At 43.5% G+C, this 12,122-nt stretch overlaps 1 protein-coding gene across 2 annotated transcripts in view; it reads right to left on the bottom strand.

The window, feature by feature from the left end:
• The window catches only part of SMAD4 (SMAD family member 4), a 47,703-nt gene that overhangs the window by 16,441 nt on the left and 19,140 nt on the right, over nucleotides 1–12,122 (bottom strand). Inside the window, exons 6-8 of one of the 2 annotated variants that reach the window (XM_073619804.1) lie at nucleotides 10,366–10,470; nucleotides 8,082–8,201; nucleotides 1,338–1,451 (exon numbers count right to left, since the gene is read on the bottom strand). In XM_073619804.1, coding sequence (XP_073475905.1) covers nucleotides 1,338–1,451; nucleotides 8,082–8,201; nucleotides 10,366–10,470 — 339 coding nt within the window. The remainder of the gene's footprint in view (nucleotides 1–1,337; nucleotides 1,452–8,081; nucleotides 8,202–10,365; nucleotides 10,471–12,122) is intronic. The other variant, XM_073619813.1, reaches the window with a different exon arrangement.

Raw genomic sequence — 12,122 nt, 5'->3', positions numbered from 1 at the left:
TTTTACAACCACTTTATATTTTGGCAAAAAAACCTGTAAGCCAATTGGTTTCTATGCAGAGCTGCCCCAGATTTTGCCCTCTCCAGTTTTAGTAAATCAACCCCAGTGTTTCTGTGTGATTCACATGTAGTTCCTTAGCCTGAATTCACATCTGAGCGTATTTAAATTAATGGGATTTTTGCTTGTTGGGCGTAATGGAACTTTTGAGATAAGAGTTTTCCGAGTTCAAAACGCTCAGGTGTGAATGGACCCTTAACTCTGGAAGAATCCCCCGCATGCCTAGGGAACTCCCATCCTATTTGCACATTCTCATCCAAATTCTGACTTGGAAAGAGAGTCCACCATTAAAAGAGAAGTATGTGTGTGTGTTTTTTTCCCCCCCATATTCATACTTACCTAGGTGAATGCAGCATCAGTCTGCATCTGTCCCCCGACACCTCTACACTGAGAACCAAGCAACTGAACATCACCGATGGCTCGGTTCTCTCAGCTCCCCTAGCAGCGAGCTGCTGCCTTTCAGTCAGCAGCTCTCCGCTCGGCTCCTCCACGCTCACTTGGGGGCGGGGAGCAGCCGTCCCAGGCTCTCAGCGGCTCACCGAGAGGCTGAGACGGGCTTCAGTCCAGCCACCTGGCAGACTTTGTCGCGATGACACGGTGCCTGGACCGATTCCAGTAATGTCAGCAGAGAGCCGACTTCAGTCCACTCTCTGCTGAAAACGTATCACAGGAGTGCAAAACTGCACTCCTGTGACCCATAGGAGAAGGACAGGCAAACGAGTTCAGGCTGAACTTTTCCTTTAAATGTTGCTAAGCAGGTCTCAGATTCATGCATTCTGCACCGCAAGGTGGGATGAGAGTGCATGCCAGATTGTGCCCTAGTGATGAACAGAAAATTGTGCTAAACCTGTGTTCCATGGCTACCAGAAGAAATAAAATTCGGTACAAGCACCCTGTAGTGTCTGCTGGTAGACAAAGGCATTTTTATTATGACATTTCCTATTGACAGATGTCCTTTAAAAGTTTCACCCACAACTGAGTTTTTGCATGCATAGAGCAGGGTTGAGCAATACAACAGCTTCATGCAAAACTAAATTAATATCAGGTGGTAACCTAAACCTTAAGTGATGGTCTCAGGGGTGGGGGTGGGGTCCTGTTCCCCCAAAGATCATTATCTTAGCTTATGCAAACTATAAAGACTACAGATTGGCATCCGTAAAATTGTTAGCCAACTGTTGCTTGGAAATTACATACTATAGCCTAGAACCCTTTAAGTAGGAAAGACATGGATGGAACTGATCAATGTATTTAAAACATTGGAAAAAAAAAAAAAAACTTACAGTAATGTCCGGGATGGGGCATGGGTGGATGGTGCTGAAGATGTCCGTTCTGGTGGTGAGACATATTGGGTGTATAAGCTGCTGTTCTACTTCCAGTCCAGGTTGTGGTACTGTCTACAACATCACACAGAAGATGGTTACTACTCCGGCCCTTATTCTGGGTGCCGTGTCAACAATATGTCTCAGGGGGGACTTTAAAATAATGCAGCTATGATATTTCATGCAAAATAAAATGAATCAACAAAAAAAAAAAAATCTGTAGAGTGTTATGGAGGGATGACTGGTCTCCAGCTTTCAAGCTGGGATGGCAGATTGGAGAAAATTGTAAATGCTGCTGATTTACACAAATGAAGGACTCCTAATAAACATGGCAGCCGTACTGTAAAGGAGAAACTTGCTCAGTCATTTCTTAAGGGGCACTATTGCAGAGTGCCCCGTACACAGTGAAAGCAACTTTCTATTTTGGATTTGAACAAATTAGCCTACCTATTCACCAAGAAATACAGACAGCACAGTGGCAACGAAGGACAAAATAGTTTCCCCTTAAAGGGTATGTAAACCCAACATTTCATATTACCGATATGTGGCTGATATACCATGTACTTGTATGAAAACGTATCCCGGTTTCTTTGTATTGACTCCTTTGTGTGAAATCCCTGGTGTTCCTGCCTTTACCCTATGCTTTCCCATTATAAACTGACTACACTAAAAACGAGAGCACAGGCGTGGTCAGTTCTCTGGCTGTGCTAGAAACTCAGCCTGCTCTCATCAGACTTGTCCTGACAACCTCGCCCCCACCCCCCCCCCCCGCACAGCCACTCAGTAGGAAGTGCAGTGTACTGCAGTTTCTCCTCCCCCAGCTCTTATGCAGCTGAGAAGAGGGAATGTGATCACTTATTATATATATTACAAAGTATAAAGTACAATTTTTTTTTTTTTAATCGATAAAAACACATTTGATCTTAAATATTTGAGGCCCCTTTCACACAAGCAGACCGATTGGGTCCACCTGTCAGTTTTCCAGGTAGACCTGATCGGACCACCCGTTCTCTATGGGGCAGCAGATGTCAGCGGACATGTGCCACCGGCACCCGTTGGCATCCGATCAGGTCTGCTAAAAACAGACAGATGGGGATACATTCACCCAGTGGATCGGATGACAATCGGGCTGAAACTGACAGAGGAGAGTGTTTCCCCATAACGGAGAGCGGGCTGTGTCCATGTCCGCTCTGCGTAGGGGAGTGGACACTGTCACCCGCCTGCTCAGTGGGGATCAGCAGACTTTAGCAGGCGGATCTGCTCTGTATGAAAGGGGCCTTAAACTGAATGGCTTGTTTTAGAAGGTGAGGGTTTGAAATCACTTTAAAGCTGATCTCCACCTTTAACTGTCACTTTAACTAGTTTGTTTGGGCCAAACTGGCTCAATTTAATTATTTCCTACACCAACAGGTACACCCACTGGGTGTGCTGTAAAAACTGTATACAGCCACAGATATATACAGTATACAGCACTGTGTTCTGTGGAATGCAAACTTACCGTTCCCCACACAGAACAAAACTGAGTTGGGCTGAGCACTGCTCAGCCATTCGTGGGCAGCTTTGTATCCTCTTAAGGAGTACAAAGCTTCCTCTGATGAGGCAGCGATTGTGACATCTGTCCACCTCAGCTAATCTGAAGAAGCTTTATATTTATTCAGAGAATACAAAGCTGCCTACGAAGGGCTGGGCAGCGCTCAGCCCGACTCAATTTTGTTCCGGGTGGGGAGCGTGAAGTTCGCATCCCACAGTCCGAACACAGCGATCTATACTAGATGTAGCTGAGGCTGACAGCAGGTGCACCCTTTTGGGCCAGCTTGGCCTAAAATAAACTAGTTAACAGTGATACTAAAGCGGTGAGAACAGTTAACACTATTCTAAATGTGACCACTGTAAAACAAGGTTATACTGGTCTTTACTGCAACCCGCTCCTCTTTAGACAAATCACCAAGTGAAGTTTCTTCTTGGTCCCCCAACCATCACATCATTACATCACCAAGTCGCAGCAGTGACTTAGGGGTCAGTAGAAGGACCCAGTGAGAACAGCGAACACCCCAAAGTGTCTGCTTCAGAAGAAACTTTACCTTGTGATTTGTATTTAAAGTTTAAGTTCAATTTTACAGAAAAACCGTAAGTTGAACTTACACATGACACCCTTCTCATCCCCCTGTCCTGCTGACCTGTTGTGTGGCGATCTCCCGTCCTGAGCAACGGTATAGCCGCTTCAGAAGTCCGGGGCTTAGAAATCCCCCTCAGCATTCACGCGCCTACTTCCCCACTGACAGGATGGGCTATGCGAGTTCTGATTGGTCGGCGCCGACCTATTAGAATCCTCCGAAACGTCCCTGCAGACCGGGTACGTTTTGGAGATTCAGCTGCGAGGATTTCTAAGCCCCGGACCCCTGATGCAGTTATACCGGGGCTCAGAATAGGAGGAGATTGCCGCGATCCAGGTCAGCGGGACCTGGGGGGGGGGGGGGGGGGGTTCTGGGGTCCTGTGCAAGTTCACCTTACAGATTTTTCTGTAAGGTGAACTTACCCTTTAACAGAGCAGTATGGGGGCCAGCAGTAGATACTGTCTTCTTTACAGGCACATCTTTTATGGTGACACTTGGCAACAGGATCACCTCAACCCCTTTTCTACTGGGATAGGCTTTAAAACAAATTGGCAGCCAATTTTTTTTTGCCCAGTGCTGTTTATAAAACGCCACTGGATAAATCGCCATCGCATGGCTGTTTTGCCAGATAAATCGCTAGATCATTACTACACAACTCGGGACACAGAATATGTGTTGGGCCAATCCGAGAGGCTAGGTATCATGTGATCATTGTGACTGCTCCTCACAGTAATCACATGCCATTACTTTACATCGGTCCCCTTCCTCTTACAAGGGCGGAAGTCGAGAGATCATAGTAACTTGCAAACAGGCAAAGAATGAAAAGATCAGCAGCTGCACATCCATTTTTTTCGGTTTCACTGACTGCTAGGTTTGTTTTCTTTTCCTTTAATCCCTTCCTTTCTCCTCCACATATAATGTCTAGCCTGTCTATCTAGTGACCTGTATATTCACCGTTCCCCCTACCTTCCTTGTCCTGCACATTAACCCGCTCATCTCCAACCCTGACACTGTATGTAATCTGTATATTAACCCCTCTTCACCTCCTCCTGCCTCTGTGTATTTCCCATACAATATCGTATACAGTGCACCATTACCAAGATCCACGTTTTAACCCCCTCAATACCAGCACATTTCTTCATCCAAAAGAACAAGATCACTTATGAGTGTCTAGTTTCCAAAAAGGGGGTAATTTTGTGAGGTTTTGTACTGTTCTGATATTTTTATTTGCCATGTTTTATAACAGAAATGAAGGGAAATTGTTTCTTCCAAAATTCTGTTTTTCCCTTTTTATAGTAAAAATAAATAAATAACTAGCAGTTATTAAATATCACCAAAACAAAGCACAAAGTCTCATAAACATGAGGAAAAAAATTTGGGCAGTGTTGCACAACAGAGTAATTGTCAAACAATCACAGCCTGGAAAAATGGGCTGGTAATGAATGGTTATTAGAGGCTGTTACACAAGTGGTTAAAAAACGGGAAAACAAAGTGTGTGTGTGAGAGTATAAATACTTTTGCTTAAAATCTTGTAAAGTTTGAAGATATATTGTACATGGGAGCAGCCATAATTGGTACTTACATGGGCAGAATTGTGCTTCCCTGCTCCTCTCATTGCTGGTCTGGTCAGACTACCTAGAAGGGTGAGGTTACCTTAACCACTTCAATACTGGGCACTTTTACCCTTCCTGCCCAGGCCAATTTTTAGCTTTCAGTGCTGTCACACTTTGAATGACAATTGTGCGGTCATGCTACACTGTACCCATATGAAATGAATTTTTTTTTTTTTTAAGACAGATAGAGCTTTCTTTTGGTAGTAATCAATCACCACTGGGTTTTAATTTTTTTTGCTAAACAAAAAAAGGCTGACAATTCTAAAAAATAAAAAAATAGTTTTTTTAGTTTGTTATAAAATTTTGCAAATAAGTAATATTTCGGCCGCACCAATGGGCACTGATGAGGCTGCCCCAATGGGACTGCACAGATAATCAGGGAACTGATGATTAGTGTCCCGATTATCAGTGTAAACAATGTACTCACTGTGCCCTATCATACTTACTGGTTATTTACTCTCCTTTTCTTACACAGAAACAGCGTGTGAGGAAAGCAATGCCGATAACCAGCAAGTGTTTACATGTGACCAGCTGTGATTGGAGTCAACTGATCACATGGTAAAGGGCTGCTGTGATTGGCCCTTTACTTTGATCTGTGATTAGCTGTGTCCAAAGGACACAGTGTGTGCCCTGAACGTCTTCCTAGAAGTGGAAAGCTGCACTGTAGCAGTCTTTCAGTTATAGTACGGGCAGGGAGGGGTTAAAGTGACCTGCACTGAATTCTTACTAAGTGAACCACTATTGAAAGGTTCACATAAATGCACATATTAAAGTGCTTGCCCATGTCTATAGTTCCGCTGAGCATGACACGACGGTATTTTGTTTTCAGCATTGACAGTCTTGTGCCGCAGTTTTCAGTGTGGAACTATCGTCATAAAGTACCATATAAAAACAGCAGAACTTTTCGAAGTGTTGAAAAATATTAATAAATGCACACTAATTGATTACTACTAAAACAATGCGGGTGCTGCCATTGCCATCCTACAAATCCTAGTGGCCAGGTTTAAATGCAGACCCTCTGAATCAGTACTTCAAGTCACAGACCGGAGCAAGCATGCATTTTAAGAAAGTCAGATATCTGCATACTTGTGCTGAGTTAGCAGTGACTCCAGCTAATCAAGACAAAAAAGCATGACAGCCAGATATTTCGCATTTTCTGAAGGAGACACAAGCAATGGCAGCAGTCATAATTCTCTCATTAAACTTTTGCTTTAAACCTCCTCTAAGTGCACATTTAACATCTAAACATCCACCCCAACACTAAACTAGTTCATCAGTGAATTGTACATCCCATCAAAGGGCAGAAAGTAAGCTGCAGCAGGTGGCAAAGGCTGACATTCCTGCTAAGCTTTAAACTGAATTAATATGGTGCTGACAACTGATGTTTAAAGAGGAAGTAAAGTCTTCCTCTTTAATTGTACCTACAGGTTAGCCTATAATAAGGCTAACCTGTAGGTACTGTAAATATCTCCTAAACTTGCACGGTTTAGGAAATATTTACCATATACGCTGCCGCCGACGTCATCGACGCATGCGCACTGAAGGAAGGACCCGCTCGTGACTGGCGACACCCGCGCGCATGCGCAGGAGTGACATCATTGTGGCTCTGGCCAAGCACAGTGCCGGAGCCCACAAACCCGGAAGTAACTCTGGGAAAGATGTCGGCCATGTCAGTGGTTGTGCAAGACATCGTTCTAAGGCATATATTTCACAATGAGCTAGTATGCAATGCATACTAGCTCATTATGCCTTTTTCTTGCAGGTTGGGGGGGGGGGGGGGGTTTCTTGAGGTTTACAACATCTTTAAGTTAAGAACTAAAGACATTTTTTTTTTTTTTTTTTTTGTATCTGTGAACTATTGGGGAGATTTTCCTTCACTTCCTGTCCCATTATAAAAACAGACCCGAGAGGAAACCCTCCCAAAATAATTGGATCCCTGATTCTCACCAGGGTCACCATTGGAAGATTTCACATCTATTCCTCTTCTCGTGACAACCTGAAATTTTTGATTTTTTTTTTTTTTTTTTTTACTTTCAATAATGGTAAACAGGACAAATAGAAAGGGTGAATCTCCCCAACAAGGGCACAGACAGCAATAAAAACCTGACAGGTGTTCTAATCCAGCTCCAATCTATTTTAATTTGTCTATTTATTATGCTTCCACCTAACCACAGGTCTGCTTTATGCCCAACGATATGAGGCCTTCAGTGATTTTTTTCCCCTTTGTCAATGTGGGTGTTTGTACAGTTTTTGGATGTGCTCACAAACAGTCTGCCACAGATCAGCCCCTGCTACAAAGTTACAGTTATGCTGAAGTCTGATCACTGGGGGAGAAGAGACTAAGCAAATGCATGCCTGCAGAAGAGAGCATCATCACAGTCTAGACAAAATAATGAAATCTGACCACCAGGGCAGGTTAATGGAAAAAGGTAAAGTTTTGTTTACGGTTGCTATATTGTGACAGGTTAGGCCCCTTTCACACGGACGGACCGATCGGATCTGTTTTTTCATGTGGACCCAATCGGACCATCTATTGCTCTCTATGCCAACATCCAATCCTGTCCACTAAAAGCAGATGGATAAGGGGTCTGTTCCCCATCTGCCTAGTGAATGGGATGACAGCAGGCTGTGTCTGTAAACTCTGCATCAGTGGAGTAAACACGGACCCGTCATCCACCTGCTCAGCGGAGAGACCCCCACTGAGCAGGCAGATCTGCTGGTGGACTCCGTCAGTGTGAAAGGGGATTTATTTAATGAAGACTTGCAAAAGTTGCTGAAAGGTTCACTTTACACAATCCAACAACTTATTATTTATGCTACCCAGCAACTGAGTTCTATAGCGGCTAACTGGGGATCTTGCATTTTGTACTATATCCTAATCTGACAATACTGATAGCAAGACCCGCAGCATAACAAATACGCAGCGAATAGACAGATTTGTTTATCTTGAAGGGTCTTGACAGCTGGAGGCCACTTACTGTGATGATATGTGGCTGGTTGAGCACTGAAGCCATTTTGCTGCGTCCCCTGAGGCGGCACGGAGGCAATCTGCAGCAGTCCATCAGCGTGTGTAGCTGCCAATAAACTGGCAGGCTGACCTGAGGGAGAAAAAACATCTTCAGTCTTGTGCAATCGATACTGCCAATAGGTTTCTGTGGGCACGTCGTGTTTGCAAGGAGAGCAGTCAACACCTCTCAAATAAACAATAAAAATCATTTCCTGAAGCTCATCCATTTCTAAGATCAGTAAGAAGCACACAAAACTAGAGCAATTCTAAGAACAGTAGAGGGTCTGTAAGTAACCAGCATGTTCAAAAGCATAATAGCAGACTGTACATTTATATCTTGACAGGTTTGTAAAAAAAAAAAAAAAAAAAAAAAGTTTGTGTGCAGTGTGGTGCATTGAAACGTATGTAAAAATGCACCATTAGACACCCATTTACAAACATGCATTTTAAAAAACACTTTGTTTAGGTATTTAGCTGTCAACTTTAAAGTGTAAGTTCACCTTTACAGAAAAATCTGTAAAAAAGGTGGCCTACCACCGGACGCCCTCCCCGCAATCCTGAGCTGTCAAGGTTCCCACAAACTGCGCCAACAGTCTAAGGATTTGAAATCCCTGCTGTTTGGCGCGGTTTGCCGGAGCCCTAACAGCTCATACTTGCAGGAGATAAGTAGAGAGGGGACTAGGGGGTGGGGAGGGGGGCCAACTTTACAGATTTTCTGTAAAGGTAAACAATTAAAATTTTGGCTAAATCAACATTTTCTAAATGCAAGAGACATCTTACTAACCACTGAAACCTTCTGAGCCTTCTTTCTACTAGGATGGTGTCCAAGAATATCATCACTGGTCAGAGCAGTTGCTGGACAAAGAGCGCTAGCTTTTGCTAGTATTAGGATTCTATACTGCCTCCGAGTCTGTATAGTGTGTGTCCATCTAGCCTGTAAGGCCTCTTTCAAGCGAATGTTCTGATTGTTTCCTTTTTTCAGGCCGACCCAATCGGAACCTCCATTCTCCTCTATGGAGCGGCGGAATTAGTTTAAACCCACCTGCATCCAATCCGCAAAAAAACAGATTTTCCATTCAGCAGATCGGATGGCAGCTGGGTGTAAACTGACTGTTTGTTTACATCCGACTGCCTATAGAGGAGAGCAGGCTGTGTCTGTGTCCATTCTGCACAAGCGGAGCAGTCACAGACCTGTCATCCGCCTGCTCAGCTGGGATCAGCGGACAGGTCCCCTCGCTGAGCAAGCTGATCGCAGCCGGAGTCCGTCCCGTGTGAAAGGGATCAACTCAGGCTGGCATGGGCGGCATGAGATGATATTTACCGCAGCAGGAACCAAAGGGGTGGGGAGGGCATTGTGAGCTGGTTTGTCCTTTTTTGCCCACAAATAGAGCTTTCTTTTGGTGGTATTTGATCACCTCTGCGTTTTATTTTTTTTTTGCGCTATAAACAATTTTGAAACCGGAAAAGCGGAAGTTCAATTTTTGGGTGGAACTCCGCTTTAAGTGTGTCCGCAGGCAGTGCTTTCTAACTGTGGGGGGGGGGGTGATGCTTTGACTGGGGAAAGAGATCCTTGTTTCTGCTCATCAGAAACACAAGATCTCTCTTTTTCCCTCTGACAGAACGGCGGGCCTGCCATGTTTACATAGGCAGACCGCTGTTCTGCTTCTCCTGTGAACGATCCGCAGGTCCTGGTGAACATTGCATCCGCTGGAACTGCTTTTTGGCTCCCACTGTGTTTAATCACAGCGGGAGCGGGTCGCCGGCGGCGTGTGCCCCAGACCTCGTGCAGGAAATCACATACAGGAACGTGTTTTCACGGAGGTGGGCCACCCAGCCACAGTATATCTGCGTGGGGCAGTCATTAGGAGATTAACGTACATGTACAGGGATGCAACAATACAATTTAAACACATTGCAGATCACCTAAAAACACACAAAAAAAGAGAAGTCAAAATGCTCTTTGAAAGAGCAGCAAATATAAAACTACAATTTCAACAATATTTTGTTGAAACATCTTGTTTCTATTGCACATAGAGACTCTACAATTATCTATTGTAACCAACAGGAAATCAGTAAGTTTCAATGATCTGTTTAGATTATATAACAGGAAACAAACCCCTCAGTATTTCACCATACAAAATTACATTAAAATTAAAGTGTATGTAATCCTTAAACTTTTTCTATTTAATCTTTTGGTCCAGTAAATATACCATTAAACGAGTTTTGTTATATCGGTTTGACAATTTCAACAATACCTGTCGATTTTGCAAGAAATCTTGTGAGCTGACAACTTCCTGTGCTCTCTGCCTGTGAACATGGAGGGGTTATGGAGATGAAGAGAGGTCTGTGTTCATGGTAATCTATTAGAAATAAAGAAGGCAGGACTGACCTCACCTGCTCAGGAATTCAGAGTTGTGTTGTCATGTAAAAAGAGAAAGCAGGAGCACACTATTTCTGGTATATCAACAGGTACTATTTTCTGTACTTGCAGTGTGTTTAACCACTTAAAGACCGAGCCTCTTTTTCAGACTCGGTGTTTACAAGTTAAAAACAAGTTTTTTTGCTAGAAAATGACTTCGAACCCCCAAACATTATACATTTTTTTTCTAACACCCTAGAGAATAAAATGGCGGTCATTGCAATACTTTTTGTCACACCGTATTTGCGCAGCGGTCTTACAAGCGCACTTTTTTTTGAAAAAAAATCACTTTTGACTTAAAAAATAAGACAACAGTAAAGTTAGCCCAATTTTTTTTTATACTGTGAAAGATAATGTTACGCCGAGTAAATTGATACCAAACATGTCAGGCTTCACAATTGCGCCCGCTCGTAGAATGGCGTCAAAATTTTACCCTTAAAAATCTTCATAAGCGACGTTTAAAAAATTCTACAGGTTGCATGTTTTGCGTTACAGAGGAGGTCTAGGACTAGAATTATTGCTCTCGCTCTAACGACTGCGGTGATAACTCACATGTGTGGTTTGAACACCGTTTTCATATGCGGGCGCTACTCACGTATGCGTTCGCTTCTGTGCACGAGCTCGTCAGGACTGGGCGCTTTAAAAATTTTTTATTTTTTTTCCTTATTTTACTTGATTTAAAAAAAAAAAAAAAAAAAATTGGGTCACTTTTATTCCCATTACAAGGAATGTAAACATCCCTTGTAATAGAAAAAAAGCATGACAGGACCTCTTAAATATGAGATCTGGGGTCAAAAAGTCCTCAGATCTCATATTTGGACTTAAATGCAATAAAAGTAAAAAAATAAAAAAATTTGTCATTTGAAAAATTGACAACAAAAAAATGGCCCTTTAAGACATATGGGCGGAAGTGATGTTTTGACGTCGCTTCTGCCCTTGTATGATATGGAGATAGGTGGGGGCCAACTTCCCCTCACTCGTCTCCATACCCAGCCACAGACAGGTCCCGATCATCTCTTCCGACGCCGATAAGGGTGATCTCGCAGCGAATCCGCCGAAGAGACCGCGATTATCGTAAACAGGACCGCCCACTTAAAAGATGGATACCTTGGTATCTTGGTAGCTGCTGCCGTTACCGAGATATCCATCTTTAAAGTGCCGACGTATATGTACAGGAGCCGGTCAGCAAGTGAAAAGATCAAACATAGGGAAATGTGCATTGTATTGCAGAGATGTATGCTTTTGCTCACCCCACACCTTCACTGACCTCTTAAGCTACAGCTACTGGGAAGAAATTCATTCTCACAGTTAACAGCTGAAGCTATATATAGTTTTACTTTTAGTGTCTCTGGGTAGCTCGGCTCCCCCTCCCAGCAGGGAGTTGCAGCTTGCTAGCCTTCTAATATTTAATGTTAACACAGAGCATTGTCACCCTTACACCAAAAAGCTAGGGTCATCAGTTTGAATCCCAACCACAGCACTACCTGCACTGAGTTTGCATGTTCTCCCTGTGTTTCCTCTCACACTCCAAAGGCATGTTGGTAGGTTAACTGGCTCCTGTTAAGGATGGCCCTAGTATGTGTATGTATGAAT

Source organism: Aquarana catesbeiana, linkage group LG01 (genome assembly GCF_042186555.1).
Source record: "Aquarana catesbeiana isolate 2022-GZ linkage group LG01, ASM4218655v1, whole genome shotgun sequence".
Taxonomy (NCBI): domain Eukaryota; kingdom Metazoa; phylum Chordata; class Amphibia; order Anura; family Ranidae; genus Aquarana; species Aquarana catesbeiana.
This window is presented reverse-complemented; position numbering and strand designations above follow the sequence as displayed.